Below are 21,983 nucleotides of genomic sequence, written 5' to 3'. Positions count from 1 at the left end.
TGCCCAGCCCACTGGAAGAGAAGGCGAGCCGCTCCCAGCTGGCACACAAATGCGGTGCCCTTAGCAACAGCTCACAGCACACCACAGAGGCTGTCAGACCTCTTATTGTTGAACAATGTTCAAAAGGCTTTGTTCACCATTTAGGGTCTGAAATAATATACCAGGCTGCAAAGAAAATGTTGGGGTGGGACATTCTTCCATCCATAAAGAAAGTTCCAAAATGTTCTGTTAATTTTCTTATCAAGTTTTAAAGCAAGTTTTCTAACTGCCGTGAGTTAGAAAAAAGGCCCTCCATTTGGGGGTGGAAGGTGTCATCTGAGGTGGTGGAGAGCTGCTAATTAGCCACTTTCAATCAGAGACTTCAAGTCTAGTCTTAGAGGTGCTCCATTATTTTAGACCTGTGCTCAGAGAAACAAGGATGCCATGGCCACAGCACCCCAAGGACCAGTTATGATTGATTTATTCCTAAATCCAGTGGGAGGCATCAGAAATGCTCCCAGAGGAAGGAGAGCTGCCCCCTTCACCACCTTGTCATTCACTTGTAAAGAGTCTTTGTCGGTACCTGGCCCCTCTTATCACATCCTTCCTCATCTATTCTTTGTCAAATTCTTTTCCTCTTCAAAGCTCCCCTTTGATGTTCTTTTTAACTTGATTTCATCTATATAAAAATCACAGACATGGGCACTCAATATACTCTTTACTTATGAATATATTTGAAATTTTCCTTAATAAAAAAGTTTTTAAGTCTTTATTCCCATGAACGTCTCTAATCACATTTCCTGAAGGATGGCTCTGACTAATATTATGTGTAATTTGCAGAAGGACAGTGAATTTTAGGCACCCTGTCTTGAGCTCCTACCATGTGGGAATCCCTGGGGGAGTTGCTGGTGACACCAACACGAATTAGGTGTAAGCCTCATTCCTGGCCCTAGCTTGGCAATCTCTCTCAGAGCTTCCACCGTCCTAGCCCACAATCCTGATTTGATTGTCAGAGCAATCAGAGTGGGTGTTTCCAGGTCAACTGCAATCTTTCCAAGGGAATAATCTAGTTGACCAGGCCCTGTCCTGAGTCCTGGGCCAATCCCAACTCAAGATACTCCACAAATCAAAGCAGATGATTCTAGGAACAAGGTAAAAGGAGATTTTATTTTCACTAACCGTAAATTAAAATTCAGTATTTCCTTCTACTATAAATGTAGGCAACAAATCACGGAATACTCTTGATGATAGAAACCACAGATGTATTCATATAACATTCAGATGTTACAGGCACCTCAAAATATCATTTACACTCATTACCAATTCAATAGTTCCTGGACCCACAACTGGATCTCATTGAATGCATTATTAAATATGCATGTAGATTACTGGGTCACACTTTTTACATTTATAACTTCATTTAACATATTGAGTTTCTGTTGGAGTTAATTTTATTTTTGAAAAATATTATTTGCAAAAATGTCCATAGTCTTCACCATGTGCTAAAGGGACCATGGCATTGAGATTTACTGTTGAGTTGGTTTCCACCCAAACCTGAATTTTTAAAAATCAAATCTTTGTTGTACAATGTTCTAAATTAATTTTCTTTGCATTCTCTTTCCAAACTATACCTATATTTTATACATTAATCTTTAAATTTAATACATAGATGCTATTGTTCTAATGTATTATATAAATCACAAATATACACAAAATTAGAAAGTACCCCCTAGTGTATGTACTCCAACCCTCTTGTGCAAACACTGATCTCTAATCAATAAATGTGAACTTGTCTTATTTTATCATGTCATCTCTACCAAGAATCATAAACTGGAATTAGCGCTCAGGCAAAAGTTAAAAATCAGGAATTTCATATGAAAATAGAGATTTCTGGAGCTTCCCTAGTGGCACAGGGGTTAAAGTCTCAGTGCCATCAAGCTATTGCCAGCCACTGTGGCATGAGTTTGATCCCCAGCCAGGGAGCTAACCCACCTGGTGCAGCAGACCCCTCCTGTCTTGCCCGCTGCTCCCCTCAGCAGTGTATTTCAGTCAGTCTGCCTGTTCTGCTCCCCACTCTGTCTCTGGTCAGTCCTCTCACCCCCCACACCTCTGGCCTACACCCCAGTTCTTGAATGCATGTTTGCATAAATACATCTTTAAAAAAAAGAAGGAAATGTAGATTTCTGATTTTTTTTGAATAATAGTAGTTTTGGCCACATGGACGTGGGTTTCTGCCATAGCAATTGGCAGGGGCTGCTTAGGGAAAATGGCTTGAGCGGAGCGGTGCACCCTTGGGGAGAGGGCACACCTCCTGTGGGGACTACAGTCTGCCTACACCACTTCAGTCTCTAGTACTGAATATGAAGTTGCCATTTTTGTAGGTTCCAAATGCTAAAAATAGAGGACTCTCTAACAGGGATCAATCGAATCATAAGTCTGCTTACTGTGTATACCACCGTAAGAGCTTGTTTTAATAACATCCTGGGTTATTGCGGTGGCTGGGGCAATACCATGCTGTGGAAAGAAAGAATTTCTCTAACCCAGTCATTTAAAAACTATGGTTAATATTGTCATTGGCTTCAGGGGGGATTTAAAATAAGTATGTTGTCACTGTCTGAGTAAAAGAGTAGTGTGCAAAGATGAAAGGTAGCTTGTAAATTGATAATCCAGTCTCTGAGAACTGAAACCATTCATTGATTGTAAGGTAGGGGCTCAGAGAGGCAAAAAAGAACACTTTCTTAGAGCTTTGGAATTTCATTGCTGAAACAAGACACTTGAGTTTTACTGTGGTTTGTGTTTATCCAGTTGCAACAGGACTACTTAGAACGTGTCTTGTGGTCTGCCTCCGCCTGGTGCATCCAAAAAACACAGATCCAATTCCTCAAAACTTGACAATGTATTTTTATCGAGGAATTTTTTTGTAGTCATAATGAATTTTATTAACAGGAAGCATCTCCTCAAATGAACTGGTAATAGTTAACATATCACACTGTACATTTTGTTGGAGATTTAAAAAAAGGATCAAGTTGTCTTGATAAAATGTAGATTTGTAAATGGTTGTCTAGGGAAATTGTATTTGATTAAAAAAATGATCACAAAAGAAAATTAACAATGTCAGAACTTACAATGGATAGTTTCATAGATGTATGAAGTACTTACTGTATGATTTACACAAAGCAGAAAAATTATTTGAAAATAATTCTAACAAAATCAAAATAAATAAGTAAAAGTTATTAGAGACAAGGTTATAAGACAGAACAGGAAATTGATTAAGGAATTAAACTTGTTTAACACTTCAGAAAATGTATCATGTTTACATTCATAAACATGGACTCCAGGGAACCATGGTCAAAACAGCCCCTGGTGGGGATGCTCAGATTTATATCCTGGAGATAAAATATCTAGTTCCCACTAGAGATTAGTAACATGAACCCAACAAACTCAAACCCCCGGTATGGAGACAGCCCGGTGCTAATTCTGCTTAAACGTAACACCCAGCACTTAAGACAGTAAGGCAGGGTACTACCTACCCCTCCCACATTCCCCTTAACCTCCATTTAAACTGATGACATCACCAGCCTGTATTCTCTGGCTCCTACCTTTTCCCTGCCTGGCAGGTCTTCCATTGCCCTACTTCCACTCCTTCTTCAAGACTCAGCCCTCCTGGCCTCCCTGGGGCTTCCATCCCCTCTAATCCAGATCTTGCCCCTTTATTTGAACTCCTGCTAAAGTTGTCAATGACTGTGTTGCTAACTCCAATAAAAACTCTTAGATTGCCTTCTCTGTTCTTCACTCCCTCCTTCTGGTTGCATTTCTTGCAGAGTTTCCATAATTTGTACAACGAAGCTCCTTTTGGCCAAATCCAGTGTCCAGAAAGGGATCCACCTGTGGGCCATTATCAACCTACACTGGGGGACAAGGTTGGGGATATAGCTGGGGCCATTCGTGAGGGATCTGTGAGTCATGTAGGAAGTCTAGAGCTGATGCCATGTTCAATGGGAAACCTTGTCTATTAGTCAGGAAGCTTCACTGCTTGTAATAGAAAACCCCACTTAAAGGGCTTACACAAATAAAGAGGGTATACGACTTGACTCAACAGTAAGTCCAGGGGAGGACTTCCTTGAGGTGAGGGCTCTGACTTCATTTCTCAGAAATTCTCTTGACTTTGCTCTGAGAGTCCCTGGGCTAGTTTCTTTTTCACAAGGAAAGGGAGAATCTCCTTCCCTAAGCCATTTCAGACTCTTACGTTCATTCTGACTGGATCAGCTTGTCACAGGGAGCAGGGATTGCATAACCCAATCTCTCCGGAAAGTTCTTATTTGTCAGTTTCCCCAATCCTCACCCATAAGGTGAGGCTGGAGTCAATCTCAAATGGCAAGGCTGTTTTTAGTGAGGATAGAATGGTTCCCCAGTCTCCTCTCCAAACAAATTGGAAGCTATTAGCACAAGAAGAAAGGGGAAGTGAATGATAAATAAATAAACAGGGAAAATTCATTATAGCATCGCAAAGATTTTTGAAGATCATCCTAGCTGCTATGAGGATAGGCGGGGTCAGCAAGGAAGAAGGAGGCTATTTAGGAGACAATTGCAGTAGCTCAGTGATGGTAGAGGCTTAGAAGTACTTTGAAGACAATTGGCTAGACTTACTGATGGATTGGCTGATGTGGGAGGTAGTCTGGGTGTCGAGACTATGAAAGTCGCAAATGCCAAGCTTTGGACTTTATCTGTGTAGACAATGATGGAAACGTTGGAATGGGCGCCCTTTTATGAGACTAAGAGATTAATCATTCCTGTTTTTCACTGTCTACATCTCCTTAAATTTTCTTTTTTAGTTTTTTAAAGATTTACTTATACAAGAACTGGGGTACAGGTCAGAGATGCTGGAGGGTGAGAGAATTCACCAGAGACAGAGCGGGGAACAGAACAGGTAGATGGACCAAAGACACTGCTGAGGGGAGCAGCAGGTGAGGCAGGAGAGGTCGGCTGTGTCATGTGGGTTTCTCCCTGGCCCGCCGGGAATTGAACCCACGCTGCAGAGGCTGCAGACAGCTTCACAGAGCAGTGCTCAACCGGCTGCGCCATTGGGGAGGCCCTTCTTTTTTAGTTTTTACAATATACTCTAATGCATTCTTTTGCTCTTTTAATGTTTTCCAAATGATGAAAACACCAAAATCACAATATCTCACTTTATAAGAGTTTATTTACTGCTCATTCTGCATCCAAATCAGCTGAGAATATCCTCAAAAATCTTTTTTTTGTACTCTAATTTTATAAGTGAGAAAGGACACAGCTTCACTTGAATTTTTAGAACATTGCAAAATTAACATTAATTTAGCTGAATGCTTTCACTTTGAATTAACATGCCTGCAATGCCATTCAATCTTGCAAATTGCTGTCATCAGGAATTGAACATGGTTTAGCTTTTCAAAATATCAATTATAAGACATAAAAGTTGAACTTCAGTTCCTGGTTTATTCCTCCTGCTATTCATCATCTAAACCTCATTGAAATAGTTGAATTAATCTTAAAGAATATAGGATGGCTACTTTTGTAGAATAAGCAAATAATAGATATAATTTGATAATCTTTTATATAAGTGGACTGATATGTTAATTCTGTATGCAAATTTAGCTAAGCACTTATATTAAAAATTCATTCTTGTTCTTTCAAGTTTGATTTTGCAAAAAAAAAAAGCATTCCTCCATTCATTAAAAAAGTTCAGGACTTGATTTTTTCTCATTTAAATTTCCCATATATTATTTTGTCATATATGATTTTGTTGTGCTTTTTTCTCTTAGTCGCCTATCCCTCTGATCTTGTTTCTCTGATCCTTTCTTTACCCTTGATGACGATACATATTCCTGTCCAGATATTTCACATTCTTTAAAGTGTCAAGTGAGATGATACGTACTTTAAACAATGTGCAGAGGACTGCTAAGCTTTACAGGACACCTTCTCTTTTGTGTTACTGTAACCTCTATAGTTGTAGCAGTCACTATCAGGATCCTTTAGCATTACAGCCTCCTCCATCTTTGTGTGAGGGCCTTCTCAGACGTTGAACACCAAATTTCTGGTTTATGTCTTTTTTAAAGTATATCATCAAAACACTTAACACTAACAAAATTTAACAAAAGAAAAATCAATACCAAGATCTTCAAGTAGTTATCAAGACAAATGATACTCCCAGAAAGCTGGAACTTCCATAACAGAAACTCAGTGAGTCTTGATTTCAGCTACACCAGGATGCTAGGCCATCTGTGTAAGTTATCTGAATTCCTTGATCTATGAAGTTAAACTCGACTGGGAGGAATTTCCCTCAAGAAGTGAATGTTGACAAGATGTTTTACCATTCCTGTGGGAAGAATCAACAGATCTTCCCTCAGGGTGACATATGAGACTGTAGGAGATCAGGATATGCCTCTCCAAAATATGCCATTCTAGTCTAAAGATTACTTTGGAGCTGAAGGCAATTGAGAAAAAACAGATATGAGTTCTCTGCCCTATCTACCTGAAAACAAGATCATAAATTCTCCTTGCAAAGGTGTATACCCAGCCACCCTCTTTCTCCTTCATAAAGTTGTTTTTCTAGTCTATTCTTCCCTTTCATTGCTTTAGTTCTAAGACTGAAGCAAATTCTAGGAAACACTCCAAACATTCCTTGATTTCCCCAACAAATCTGTTTCCTAGTGACAGAGAATTCTAGACAACTTAATCTTAAGTTTTAAAAAAATTTAACTTAATTGTCTTTAACTTAGGCATTTTTCATTACAAATGGGCCCCCGTTTCTTTGCTTGATTTTCAAGAAAGGCTAGTAAGACTGTACAAACAGAGGCTTAGAAATCTAAAGCTACGATGAGAGTTTACATAGTTGACAAATCTAGTTGACTTTGGATCCTGTGATTGGAGATTACCGCTGAGACTCTGGACAGGAATTATCACTTCAAGATTGGTCTTGGGCACCACCTATCTACTGTCTTTCATAACTGAAAACTAGAACAGTCCAGGACTCCAGCATACAGGTTGTATAAAGAATCCACTTGTAAAAAAGTGATCGCATAAGGAAATCATTTGGTAAGCCCTAAAAAATAGATCTAGGTAACAATGACCAATGGCTATGAAAATGGTTAGATGAAATACTGATGGGAAACTATATTGATGCAGCAGATTGACAATATCTGAATATACGAATCAGTCTCACATCCCTAAAAGTGGCACAAGAAATATGTGCCTGATGTGATGCAACAGGAATCACATAGTAGCTCTTGTGAATTATTCTTGTAAAAATTTCTTTGAACATAAATTTAAAGGAGCTTCTAGGTCTGTCATTTGCATGAAAAGTAGGTGATAGTAGAACATGTTAAATGACTCTAAGAGGCATCCAAACCACCCAGCTTCTTTAACAAGTAAGTGTCATTTTACAAAGAGGGAGCATGAACTATTATAAATTTTAAGATTTTTAAGGACCACAGGAACCACATGCAATATATGAATCTCATTTGAAATCTGATTTAAACAAACCAATTGAAATAAGTCATCTTAAAAATCTTTTTATTTTGAAACAATTTTAGAATTACAGAAAAGTTGCCACAGTATTAAGAATTCTCACATACCCTTCACCTTGATGCTTCAAATACTAACATCTTATAACATTGGCTTTATCATTTTCTCTCCCTATATCCATGTAAGTTTCTTCAGAGTAAGTTGCAAACAAATTTTCATGACTCCTAAACACTTCATTGTGCATTTTCTAAAGACAGGATATTCTCATACCTAACTGTAGTACAATTATCAAAACCCAGAAACTAAGACCAATCAAAACCCAGAAACTAACATCAATAACAGAAGTTATTAAAATTCTGCCAATTGGGCCTCCCCTGGTGGCACTGCGGTTGGCACTGCGGTTGAGGCTGCCCGCAGCCTCTGCAGCGCTGGTTCGTTCCCCAGCCACCGGCGAGGGTCCCACCAAAAAAAAAAAAAAAAAAAAAAAAAAAAATTTCTGCCAATTATTCAGCTAATTCTTTTTTTTTTTTTTAATTTTTTTTTTTTAATAGAGGCATGTTTTATTTATTTATTTGTTTGTTTGTTTGTTTATACATGCACTGGGTACAGTCAGAAGCGCGGGAGGGTGAGAGAATTCACCAGAGCCAGAGCAGGGAGCAGAGCAGGCAGAAGGACCGAAGTACACTGCTGAGGGGAGCAGCGGGCGGCAGGAGAGGTCTGCGCGCCATGTGGGACCCTCCTCTGGTGGCCGGGGAGCAGCCGGGGATCGAACGGGCGCCGCAGAGGCCACGGGCAGCTTCGCAACCCAGCGCTCAACCGCTGCGCCACCGGGGAGGCCCTCAGCTAATTCTTTTTTTTTTTTTTTTTTTTTTTTTTTTTAGGAATTTAAATGACATACTTCTATTGCTATCTCATTCTTTTTTTTTTTTTTTTTTTTTTAATAAAATTTTATTTTTATATTACCACATACAATTGCAAGCGCCCCATTCTGACCCCAATCCTTCCCCTCCCGCCCCCCACCCCCCAAAAAGTGTCTCTGGTTCATAGTTTTTTGTTGATTTTGATTTTCACTTTCTTTTATTCATTTTCCTGGTCCCTTATTTAAGTTTTCTAGATTCCTGCTATGAGTGAGACCATCCGGTATTTTTCTTTTTCTTTTTGGCTTATTTCGCTGAGCATGATCCCTTCCAGTGCCATCCATGTTGCTGCAAATTGCATGTGTTTATCTTTTTTGAATGCTGAGTAATATTCCATGGTGTATATGTACCACATCTTCTTGATCCAGTCATCTATTTTTGGGCATTTGGGTTGTTTCCAAAGCTTAGCTATTGTAAACAGTGCTGCTATAAACATAGGAGTGCAGGTGCTCTTTGGAATTGATGTTTCTGTGTCCTTTGGGTAAATACCTAGGAGTGGAATTGCTGGATCATATGGAAGCTCTATGTTTAGTAGGTCCAGAAATCTCCACACAGCTCTCCATAGTGGTTGGACCAGTTTGCACTCCCACCAACAGTGCACAAGAGTTCCTTTTTCTCCACATCCTCGCCAACATTTGTTGTTGCTAGTTTTTTTAATATGTGCCATTCTCACTGGTGTGAGATGGTATCTCATGGTAGTTTTGATTTGCATTTCCCTGATTACAAGTGATGTTGAACATTTTTTCATATGTCTGTTGGCCATTTGCATTTCCTCTTCAGAGAAGTTTCTTTTTAGCTCTTCTGCCCATTTTTTGACTGGATTATTTTCTTTGTTGTTGCTGAGTCTCATCAGCTCTTTGCAGATTTTTGTGATCAGTCCTTTATCATTAGTGTTGGGTGCAAAAATGTTCTCCCAGTTGGTGGGGTTTCTCTTTGTTTTTGTTATTGTCTCTTTTGCTGTGCAGAAGCTCTTTAATTTGATGTAGTCCCAGCTGTTTATCTTTCTCTTCACTATCACTGCTTTGGGTGATGTGTCTGTAAAGATGTCTTTGATGTGCAAATCCCGTAGTGTTTCGCCTATATTTCCTTCTATGTATTTTATGGTTTCAGGTCTTATGTCTAGTTCTTTAATCCATTTGAGTTGATTTTTGTGTATGGTGTGAGGTAGTGGTCAAGCTTCATTCTTTTGCATGTAGCGACCCAGTTTTCCCAGCACCACTTATTGAACAAACTTTCTTTGCTCCAATGCATAGTCTTCGCTCCTTTGTCAAAGATTAGTTGACCATAAATCTGTGGGTTTATTTCTGGATTTTCTATTCGATTCCATTGGTCTGTATGTCTGTTCTTGTTCCAATACCATGCAGTTTTGATGATTATGGCTTTGTAGTATAGTTTTGAAGTCTGGGAGTGTGATGCCTCCATTTCCTTCTTTTTTTTTCAGTAGAGCTTTGGCTATTCGGGGTTTTTGGTGATTCCATATGAATTTCATCAATAATTGTTCTATTTCTTTGAAGAATGCCATTGAGATTTTGATTGGAATAGCATTGAATCTGTATATTGCTTTTGGTAGGATGGCCATTTTAATAATGTTTATTCTTCCAATCCATGAGCAGGGGATGTCTTTCCATTTCTTTGTGTCTTCTTCTATTTCTTTTAACAGTGTTTTATAGTTTTTTCTTTGTATAGGTCCTTTACCTCTTTTGTTAGATTTATTCCCAAATATTTGATTTTTTTTGTTTCAATAATAAAAGGGGTGGTTTTTTTGATTTCTTCTTCTTCAGATGATTTATTGTTTGTGTATAGGAGGCTACTGACTTTTGCGTGTGTTGATTTTGTATCCTGCCACTTTACTGAATTGATTGATGAGTTGAATTAGTTTTTCTGTGGACTTTTTGGGGTTTCTCTATGTATTTATCATATCTGCAAATAGTGATAGTTTGACTTCTTCTTTTCCTATTTGGATTCCTTGGATGTCTTTCTCTTGTCTTATTGCTCTGGCTAGGACTTCCAGTATTATATTGAAAAGCAGTGAGTGGTGAGAGTGGACTCCTTGTCTTGTTCCAGATCTTAATGGAATTGCTTTCAGCTTTTCACCATTGAGAATGATACTGGCTGTTGGCTTGTCATAGATGGCCTTTATGATGTTGAGGTATGTTCCTTGTATCCCAAGAATTTCAAGGGCTTTTATCATGAATGGGTGTTGCACTTTGTCGAAAGCTTTCTCAGCATCTATTGATATTATCAATGGTTTTTTATATTCTTTTTGTTGATGTGTGGATAACGTTGATTGATTTTCGGATGTTAAACCATCCTTGTGCCCCTGGAATGAATCCAACTTGGTCGTGGTGAATTATCTTATGGATACATTGTTGGATTCTGATAGCTAAAATTTTATTGAGGATTTTTGCATCAGTGTTCATTAGGGAGATTGGCCTATAGTTTTCCTTTTTTGTGGTTGTCCTTATTCGGTTTTTTGTATTAGTTTTGATAGTTGTAATATTGGCTTCATAGAACGTGTTGGTATTGTCCCTTCCTTCTCAATTTTTTGGAAGAGTTTGTGAAGGATAGGCACTAATCGTCTCTGAATGTTTGGTAGAATTCATTTGTAAATCCATCAGGTCCTGGGCTTTGTTTTTGGGGAGGTTTTTAATTACCATTTCAATTTCGCTGCTTGTAATTGGCCTGTTTAGGTGTTCTATTTCTTCTTTATCTAGCGTTGGGTGATTGTAGAGTTGTAGGAATTTGTCCATCTCCTCTAGATTGTTGAACTTGTTTCCATATAACTGTTCATAGTAGTTACTGATTATTCTTTTGATTTCTGCTGTGTCCGTTGTGATTTCTCCTCTTTCATTTATGATTCTTGTATTTGTGCTTTCTCCCTTTTTTCCCTTGTGAGCCTGGCTAGGGTTTGTCTATTTTATTTATTTTTTCAAAGAACCAGCTCTTGGTTTCATTGATCTCTTTGGATTGTTTTTTTAGTTCAATTTCATTTATTTCTGCTTTGGTTTTTATTATTTCTTTTCTTCTACTGGTTCTGGGGTTTTTTTTTTTTTGTTGTTCTTTTTCTATCTTGAGCTTCGAGATTAGGTGTTTCTTTGAGTTCTTTCTTGTTTTTTGATGTGAGCTTCTATTGCTATATATTTTCCTCTTATTACTGCTTTTGCTGCATCCCATACATTTAGGATATTGGTGTCCTCCTTGTCATTCAATTCAAAGAATTTTTTAATTTCTTCTTGATCTCCTCGTTAGTCCAGTGGTCTTCCAGTAGTGTGGCTTTTAATCTCCATGAGGTAGGATAGTTCCTTGCCTTCTTTTTATGATTTATTTCTAGTTTGATGCCTTCGTGGTCAGAAAAGATGGTTGGTATGATTTCAATCTTGGTGTATCTGTTGATGTTTGTCTTGTGCCCCAGTATGTGATCGATCCTGGAGAATGATCCGTGTGCGCTTGAGAAAAATGTGTACTCCGTTTTTTTTGGGTTTAGTGTTCTATAGATGTCTGTTAAGCCCAAATGCTCTAGGTCCTTATTTAGAGCTTTAGTTTCTTTACTTATTTTTTGTCTTGTTGATCTATCCATTGTTGATAGTGGTGTGTTGAAGTCTCCCACTACATATGTGTTTTCTCTGATGTCTGTTTTCAGAGAGGACAACAGTTGTCTGATATATTTTGGTGCTCTTTCGTTTGGTGTGAGTATATGTTAATGAGTTGTTATTCTTCTTGAAGTATTGTCCCCTTAATCATAATGTAGTGACCATTGGGGTCTCTTTTTATTTTTTTGAGTTTGAAGTCTGTTTTATCTGATATAAGTATAGCTGTTCCTGCTTTCTTTTTTGGCCCATTTGCTTGTAGGATTGTTTTCCATCCTTTGACTTTGAGCCTATTTTTATCTTTTGTAGCTAAATGTGTTTCCTGGAGACAGCAAAAGGTTGGGTTTTGTTTCTTAATCCAGGCTGGGACTCTGTGTCTTTTTATTGAAGAGTTTAGTCCATTTACATTTAGAGTTAATATTGATATGTTAGCATCTTATTTGCCATTATGTTTGTCTTTCCTTTGATTTTATTTATTTATTCTTTTAATAACTTTTTTTTTTTTTTTTGGTCTTCTTTCGTTGTTATTCGTCCCTCTGAGGTTCTGGCTTTAGGATTCCTTGTAGTATTTTTTGGAGTGGGGGTTTAGTCGCAATGAAATTCCGGAGTTTCTCTTTGTCTGGGAAGGTCCATATTCTTTCTTCATGGAGGAAAGAGAGCTTTGCGGGATAGAGTATTCTTGGTTGGCATCTGTTTTCTTGGAGTCTGTTGACTATGTCCCTCCACTCTCTCCTTGCCCGTAGTGTTTCTTCAGAGAAGTCTGATGTCAGCCTGATTGGTTTTCCTTTGAATGTTATCTGTTTCTTCCCTCTTGTCAGCTTCATTATTTTTTCCTTGTCCTGGATTCTTGGGAGCTTTACTATTATGTGTCTTGCTGTGTTTTTCCTTTCGTCGTGGAAGTTTGGTGTTCTTCTTGCTTCTTGATATCAATTTTCAGCTCCTTCTTCTCATTTGGGAAGTTCTCTTCAATTATATCCATGAATATTTTCTCTGTTCCTACATCTCTCTCCTCTCCTTCTGGAATTCCTATAACTCTTATATTTCCTTTCCTCATGGAGTCAGATAGTTCCCGAAGTCTTTCTCATTCTTTTTCCTTCGTACTTCTCTTTCCTTTTCTGTTTTGGTTCTTTTTATTTCTGTGTCTTCAAGATTACTTATTCGTTCTTCCATTTCATCTATTCTGCTTTCATTGCTTTTCCAGAGTTCTTTAGTTCCTCCATTAATCTTTGATCTCCTGCATTTCTCTTACTTCCCTCTTTAGGGACTCAATTTCCTTCTTCTGATCTATCACTTTTTTAATCATGGCAATTTTAAATTCTCTTTCTGGAAGGCTCAGAAGTTCTTCCAAGTCGCTGTCGTTGCAATCTGGGGAGTGGTTTTCTTTTTGTGGTGTGCTTCTTTCCTGAGGAGTTTTTAGGTTGCGTGTGGTTCTTCTACTCCCTACTGTCTGTTTTCTAATTTGTCGTATGCGTTGGGACACTGTGTTGCTCGGACTGACTGACATCTTGGTGAACTTCTCCGCTCCCCTCTGGCCTTCCAGGAGCCATCTCTGTCTTCTGGGGGAGCTTTCTGCTGGTTTAGGCAGTTTTTACTGAAGAAATGTCCCTGTTCTCAAATGGCGAAGCGGGATGCAGTCCCTGCGCCTCCGGTTTCAGGCACACTCTTCTGCGCACCCGGTCTGCCCCGGACGTGGGTGCCTGCTCCCTCTGTGGGCTCAGACTGCTGGTCGGAAGGGGCCTGGCGTGGAATAACTTCCCGGCTGGCCACTGGGTCCTCCAGAACCTTCTGCCCTTTTCAAGCAGTCTTAAGAAATGCCCTGTTTATAGGGTGTTAGTGACTTTTTTTTTTCCTGGTCGCTAGGTTGCGCCAGAGAGATCTCTCCTATTGTCCTTGGGGGCTGTTTTTCGCCTCCCCCCACCCCGTGTGGACAGAGAACAGAGCGGGAATGGTAGGGTTACACTCAACAGCTTTGGGGTGCTGTGTCTGCCTTTTGCCCCACCGTCGTGGAGAAACCACGCCCCGAATTTTCGTGCCCCGGGTCTCAGTTCAAAGCCCTCAGTTCCAAGACGCGGGCTGTAGCCCAGTTCAGTGGCACGGGAATGGCGCCTTTTGCACCGCTCCCGTGCCTGGGCGCCTGGTTCCTGCTCACTCAGGGGAGGGACCTTCACTCAGTGAGGACCTCCGCGCGTCTCCCCGCAAGCCTAGGTCGCAGGCGCGGGACCTGGGCAGCCGGGATCCCGGTCCGCGCGTTTCTTTTCAAGCGTGCCAAGCGCGCCGCTTTCCCGCGCAGGCTTTACCGGCAGCCGGGCTGTGTGCGCGTCTCCCGGGGTCTTTGTTCTTCTCTAATGGCCCTCAGCTAATTCTTTTATAGCAAAAGAAAAAAATTTTTCCTTGGTCTAGGATTCAATCCAGCATTCGATATTTTTGAATTCTCTTTAGTCTTCTTTAATCTGGAACAATATTTCAGTCTTTATGTCTTGATTTCTGAGAGTAGGGTTTCTCAGTTTGGGTATGAATGATATTTCTTCATTATATTCACATTATACAAGTTGTATACATTACTAAAAGTGATTATTTTGTCCTCCTTATTATGTCTTATCAGGAGGCATACAATACTTGTCTTACAGCCAATAAAAATTACAAAAAAGACATTTTTGGGGACAACTAAGGAAGAATGAAAACATAGGATATTAAGAAGTTATTGTTAATTTTGTTAGGTGTCATAATGGTATTGAGGTTATGTTTTTTAAAAAGGATGCTTATGTATTAGTGATAAATACATTGTAGAAGAAATAAAGTTATATGGCCTGATGTCTATTTCCAGGGAGTTTGCTAATTCCAGGCAGTCGTGAGAATACAGTCAATCTTGATTACTCTGAAATGGGGTTGAATCTGTGCATTATATAGGTCTCAAATAATTTTTCCTCTCTTCCGTGGTTCCACTTTTGGTCATTACATACATAGCTTACCATGTACTAGAGAAGGCACTCATAGGTCAAATTCTGTGATTTGTTAGATGGAAAAGTATGTAGGAAGAGACTGAAACCACTGGATAAAATTAGGTTTCTGAATGATTTGAACATTTCATTTCTTGTGATTTGAGCATTGTCCTTATTACAGATAATTATGAATATAATGAAAAGAGCTCAAGTACAATGATTTCATAATAAAACTTTAGAGTCAAAATACAAAAAGTCACATTTTATTTTTCTACTTAATTTTTTGAAAATAACATTCATTTTTTGAAAAAGTTCACTGCACCAAGGACTTTGCTGATGTTCAGATTTAAACTATACTTCATGTCTGCCTTAGAGGAGAAAAGCGAGGAAAGTTGGTTCTGTGTCAGTTCCTTCTAGTTTTTTAAGCGCTCATGTAGAAGCAACCGATTCAAAATACTGCTTTGTTTCAAAGCACACAGTTTAGATGTGTCTTCACTGATGATGGCAATATTTCCATTTTGTTCCTGTGCTGTCAGATCACTTTCACTATCAGACAGGGTACACAGGAGAGTGTCATTTTCATAGGTTGGAAAATAATACCTGAAAACAATCACAGACATACTGAATTACCAAACTAATACATTTTCCAGAAAATTTCTAGGCAGCTGAATTGTACACATTATCATAATTCTGCTGGTTTCTTTACTGAAAATTTCAACAATATTTTGCAAAGTCTAGAAGGAATGAGATTTCTGCTTTATTTTTATTTTGGTCTTTATTGGCTAATATCAGTTTTAGTGAATCTAGTATCCTTCCTAGTTGGTCATGAATGAAATGACATTCCTTTCATTTTTTTCTCATAGGCTCACTCCAGTTCTGCTTCATAAGTTACAATGTTCAAATACAGATACTCTTTCATACACTAATCTTCAAATACCTGATGAAAATTATTGTTTTAAAATAATTGTTTTCATTAATTCCAAAGGGCACCTGCACGCCTATGTTTATAGCAGCACTATTTACAATAGCTAAGCTACGGAAACAGCCCAAATGCTGAAAAATAGATGACTGGATCAAGAAGAAGTGGTACATATACACCATGGAATATTACTCGGCAATCAAAAAAGATAAACACATGCAGTTTGCAGCAACATGGATGGAGCTAGAAGGGATCATGCTCAGCGAAATAAGTCAGAAAGAAAAAGAAAAATACCGCATGGTCTCACTCATAGCAGGAATTTAGAAAACCTAAATAAGAGACCAGGAAAAAGACTAATCAATACAAAGTAAAAATCAATATCAACAAGCAACTATAAACCAGAGAGACACTACAGGGTTGGGGGGGAGGGAGCAGTGGGGAGAGGAAGGATTAGAGTCAAAATAAGGGGGGGGGGTGCAATTGTATGGGGAATATAACCAAAATGAAAATGCATACATTGTGCAAAGATGAAAAATGATGTAAGAATTATATAAAATAAAATATTAAAAAAATAAAATAATTGTTTTCTCTCGTGTTTGGTTTTCCAACCTGATCATTACTGGTTTCTTCATTCTGGGTGGTCAAAATTTTAAACATCTACTGAATATTTTAAAAGTTTATTTTATATATTTCTTACATCATTTTTCATTTTTGTACAATGTATGCATTTACATCTTGGTTATCGTCCCTGTAAAATTCTTACCCCCCTTGTTTTGATCCTGCTCCCTTCTCGCCCTCCTGTCGTGTGTCTCTAGTTTATAGTTGCCTGTTGATTTTGATTTTCACTTTATTATAATTAGTATTTTTTTTTCTTTCTTTCTGGCTTATTTCCCTGAGCATGATCCCTTCCAGCTCCATCCATGCAGCAATCAAAAAAGATAAACTCATGCCATCTACTGAATTTTAAGTCTGTTTTTTTCTGTTTCCTTTTCTGGACAAAGAATTATAGGAAAAGGGTATCAGGTCAATACAGGGCTGATTTTATCTCTCACAAATCTGGGATTTTCTAAGGAATCTCTGGGTCATTAGACTTTAGCCTTTTTGAGGTTCCTTCAACTGAGGTTATCCAGAGCTATGTGAGAACCAGTCCAGCTAAGGCTGGACTGGCAAAGGATACCTAGGAGTCTGACAAGACTTCACATTTACATACCACTGAGCACCTGCAAAATTTCTGTAAAGTGCTCAGATGTGAAAGAAATACTGAGAACCCCAATAGTTGCATACTTGACACAACAATTTCATTTTTAGGAGTTTATCTAAATGAAACAATTAGATATGTGTGCAAATTTGCAGACAAATGAATAGTTACTACATCATTTGTAAGAGCAGAAAATAAGAAACAACCTAAATATCTAACAAATTAGGATTTATCTGTACCATTGGGCTACTTGGCAGCCATTAAAAATGCAAAAATGTGTACTAGATATGGAAAGATGCTCACAATATTTTGTTAAAACATTAATTAAAAAATCTATATTTTTATATCTATTGCATCTGTCTCCACACCACAAAATCTGAAATAGTTGTTAACATTTGTAAGAGGGGTATTACTTTAAAAATAAGGTTTTTGAAGATTTTTACTTTTTATGATAAATATGCACTTCTTTTTTATTCAAGTTTTAGACAAATCGAATAAAGGTTCAAAATAAAGCAGATGGGGCAAAGAAAGGACGTCTGGTTGAGTAGAACTCACTGTGGCTGATCCCAAGTTTGTCTTTCAGGAAGCAGCGATGTATGTTTGGCTTCTTCCATGTGAATCCTTAAGTCTCTTTTGGATTTGAACTTCACATGGCAGCCATAACATCTACATTGGTGAATCTGCCTTCGAATGAAATTGACCAGCTTTACTTGCTGATAGAAATTTAATTCTGAAAGCGAGAGTTAATGGAATTATTAGATAACTGATAAGATTCATTTTTGTGCTGCTAAATTTTTTTTTTTTAAAATAATGGCCTTTTTTCTTTATTAACCAACCTGAAAGAGGTAGTATAATTAAAATGCATAATGAGAGAATGCCAAATAATAACAGCCAATACTTACATAGGGCATCTGTGCTTGCACAGTTCTAATCAACTTCCATGTATTAATACCTTTAATCCTCACAAAACCCACATTATCCACATTAAATACTGGGAAACTGCCCAAGGTGGCATGACTAGTAAGTGGAAGAGCCAGGTTCTGACACCAGGCTGTTGGCATCAGAGCCCATGCTGTTGACTACTAAGCAAATTATGTACAAAACATACATATACGTGTCTATAAAAGCAGCAAAGTGTAGTGAGCTGAGGTGTAGGAAGTGAGCTTTTTACTGTCTTGGATCCATTAGTAAGTCAGTATTTTACATCTTGCTGCACCCAATTTATTAAAATGACACAGAGAATGATGCAATTGAGTGCATCTATAATAAATAAGCTAGCTACACTGCCACGCTGTGCAGAGGTGTTTTACATACATTCTCCCTTCCTGCTACCATTCTGCTGACCTGAGGCCCAAGGTCACACAGTGGGCGCTGGAGCTGTGATAATGGCTCTCATCTGATGTCAAAACCCACACTTTTCCCTCAAGCTCCCACCACTTAAAAATAGATATTAGCCATTAACTGGAATTTTAATTGAAGCTTTTGTATATATAGCAAGAGGAGGAAAGACTATGAAATAAAAAAACATATTTGAATATTACAGTTCGAGATGATTACAAGCTACTGTTTTGGGCCTCTCTGTGAAGACCATCTGTGGAGAGAAGCATTTTGGCTGTGTGCTCCCCAATTGCAACTGCAGAACGTAGTACCACTTTCAGGGTGGTGTGTAAAGAACACCGCAGCATGGAAAAACACCGCCAAGTCAAACTTACCAAGTTCTGACTTTATTTTGAGGAGATCAAATTCGTGTGCATCCTAAAAAGAGGAATGAATATATCTGTGAACATATAAATTATTTAATGCTTCAGGCTAAAGTTACAAACTCCACAGAAATTTGAACACTGTAGAAATTAAATCTCATTTCATCATTTTCTGTCTTCGAAGTTTTCAAAATCTAACTACTTCCATTTATATCCAATTGCCTCTTAACACAGTCCAAACAAGTCAAATCAGTTAAAACATTTGAATTATTCACAGCTTGTATCCATAATTTTTATAATCTATTATATGCATTCTGCAGTCTGACTAAAGTATCTTCAGGCCCTAGGTAAGATGTGGCCCTGCTCTATCGTGTGTCTGGACCAGAATTAGGGATATAGGTCTCATTTTCCATAAGCAGATAGGTAATTTTATAAATTCTGCTTTTCATTTTACACTGTCACATATACTGTTTAAATGCACAAGTTTCTCTCATTCACATTTTCCCATAAATCACATTTCTTTTGAGTTTTACAATTCAGACTTCTTTTTTTTTCTGTTCTAGTATTGCAATTGTCCATTTGAGTAAATGTATTAATTTAAAAGCCTTACAGAGAATAAAGACCATCTAAGTACTTGCAAAGGCAGCTCGTGTAGTCCACAGTTAGGACAGTTAGGAATTCCACCGCAAATTACTACTGAACACGACTGAGCATAAGCTGAGGACACCAATCAAGGATGCTGCAAGGGGAATCCCTTCACAGGGGTGGGGTACTAATGTTCTTTTCAGTGCAAAGATTTAGGGTATTATGAATTGAATGTAAACAGTGGAAACTACACACACATACTGCTGATAATCTGTTTTAGAGACACTGATTCTCTGCTTTCATGAGAGCAAATGAGCACGACCTTTTTAATACTTTCTGGATTCTTATTTTACTCAACTAAGAAGACTGTTTCTGAATGAGATTGAAGGAAAGGTGGACAAAAGAGTCAGTTATACTATTGGCAGGGAGAGCATATTAGAAACACCGAGTAACATTTTTCTATTATAATCACTCCTGTACCCCCAAGCTGCAATATTGTCATGCATCATTAGATCTTCCCCCTTCCATACCTCTACCACCCAGATGAGGATCAGAGGTATAGGGAGTGTGTAACCTCTCACACAGACTGCGGAGAAGGGCTGCAAGACCAAACCCTACACTGCCTCTGCCTCCATCTCCCCTAATACCCACCAAGGGCTTTGTGAATGCCAGATTTCTCTCTTCTTGCTCACCTCACTCATCAGCACAGAAGTAAAGGAAAAAGACTAAGAGCCTGTTCATTATCTGGGCATCGTTAACGGTGGTTGCAAGTCCCACATTCTAAACTACAATTGTCTTATAAGCATCTTAAAAGTGGGATGGTACCAATGGCCTGCAAAATTTAACACTAAAGCTCATGTACATCTAGTTGATTGCATGAACTAAATTACTCTGTGTTCTGGTTCTCCTTCATGGACCTCTGTTTAGTTTATAGTACTTTTAAGAAGGGCATAATGATTGAGAAAATAAAGGTATCAGCTTCCCTTTAAAGAACAAAACAAAATTCAAATGAATAAAAAGTATCTCACCTCCATGTGCACACATAATTTCTCCATTGTTTCTTCTTGCTTTTCACAAAAAAGGCAGACAGCAGAGACAGGGTGTTCTTCCCAATCAGACCAGTCACTATGTTAAAAATGAAATAGGAAGTATGGCAATTGCCTTCATCAAGAGGGTGTACTACATAGTGACTTGGTATTACCTTTTTTTTCTCTAGGAAACCCTGCCAATCTCTTTTAACTCTTGACATTTTTGTAAAGATTGTCACATTCTATTATGACTTTTTGATACAGTTTTTGAAATTCAAAGCAGCACCATGAAATTAATATAAACAGTGAACAGGTGCTGCTTCATTTTCTCATATTTGCCTGTTCTGAGCAGCTCTTTCACCATAAGATCAGTGCAATGTCTTTCAGAGACAACTAGTTTTAATTTGCAAGGAAACATATCAGGAAATGTGATGCGCTCTCTCATTAACCACAACCAGTAAGCACACATGCTGTGAGGTGTGATACTGGGAGTATGTTTCTGCATGACAAATGGTATATCTTAAAATGGCAAATTGTATATATATATATATCTCTCATGTAGGAAATACTGATCATTTTAAATGGGGCAATTGTTAAATCTGATGGTAGACAGACTCCAGAAAGCATGTAAGATCCTTTTTACTGTTTTCTCCCCTTCTTGCATTATATATATATATATATATATATATATATATATATATATATATATATATGTATAGGTACATATTGTGAATTTCTTGTCATTCCTATACCAGAAAAATCAAAATACCAGAAGAAAAAAAAAAGTCCGAACAGCTTTGAATGAAGAGTGGAGAACAGGGAAATTTTTAGACTAAAAAGAACACTTCTCAGATTTATAATTTCAAGAAAAGTAGTCATGAATGTTTTAAGTTAGTCATCAATGGAATGAACAGAAGGTTAACTTCAGTTATATCCTCTCATACAATGAAAAGCCACATGCAGAGTCCAAAGATGGCATCATTTCAAGGTGTGGGGAACAAGTTATTAAGCAAAGCACTAGGGATTGTATTTTTCTCTGAATTCTATATTACCTGTGTGTTCAATTAATAGCTTTATCACAAGACACTTTAGATGGAATAACAATTGCTTTTGTGATTTTTATGTCAATGTCAATTTTTGAATTTGAGTTTTTGGTACATTACATGTAAGGATTCATGGCTTAGAGAGAAGGCCTTCTTTCTTTTTATTCTATCTCTTCAGAATGATAATTTTAAACCTAACTAAAGAGCTGTTTTCTTGTTCTTAAAACATTATACTTAATTAGCAGCAATAATAGGTCTTACTCTTCCTGCTGATCGAGCAACTCCCGATCATCTTCCAATTGAATTTCTTCCCAGGATTTTCCAAGTTCCTGTGTAGGAATAACAGAAGGATTAGGGGGTTGGTGAAGGAGAGAGAAAACAAATACATAAATTAAAAACAAACAACCCCAAATCAAGAAACCCAAGGGTTTTAAAAAAATTCACACAAGATATATTAAAATTGTTACTTCAGTGATAAGAAAGGACATATCCAAAAATGCTTTTGCTTTTAATAGGCTTTTCTTTTTGGAGAAGCAGCACGATGTTTTAAATCAAATTCTTTTCTCTTGAATGTAAACCAGCATTTCC

At 37.9% G+C, this 21,983-nt stretch overlaps 1 protein-coding gene across 2 annotated transcripts in view; it reads right to left on the bottom strand.

Moving 5' to 3' along the window:
- Window positions 1–14,482: 14,482 nt before the first annotated feature.
- Window positions 14,483–21,983, bottom strand: part of ZNF277 (zinc finger protein 277) — an 83,701-nt gene continuing 76,200 nt past the window's right edge. For both annotated transcript variants that reach the window (XM_037511751.2, XM_054692563.1), the window contains exons 8-12: window positions 21,657–21,724; window positions 20,353–20,449; window positions 18,752–18,794; window positions 17,595–17,769; window positions 14,483–15,522 (exon numbers count right to left, since the gene is read on the bottom strand). In XM_037511751.2, coding sequence (XP_037367648.1) covers window positions 15,336–15,522; window positions 17,595–17,769; window positions 18,752–18,794; window positions 20,353–20,449; window positions 21,657–21,724 — 570 coding nt within the window. In that variant the 3' untranslated portion in view covers window positions 14,483–15,335. The remainder of the gene's footprint in view (window positions 15,523–17,594; window positions 17,770–18,751; window positions 18,795–20,352; window positions 20,450–21,656; window positions 21,725–21,983) is intronic.

This window comes from Talpa occidentalis, unplaced genomic scaffold, assembly GCF_014898055.3.
Source record: "Talpa occidentalis isolate TD23 unplaced genomic scaffold, MPIMG_talOcc4v2.1, whole genome shotgun sequence".
Taxonomy (NCBI): domain Eukaryota; kingdom Metazoa; phylum Chordata; class Mammalia; order Eulipotyphla; family Talpidae; genus Talpa; species Talpa occidentalis.
This window is presented reverse-complemented; position numbering and strand designations above follow the sequence as displayed.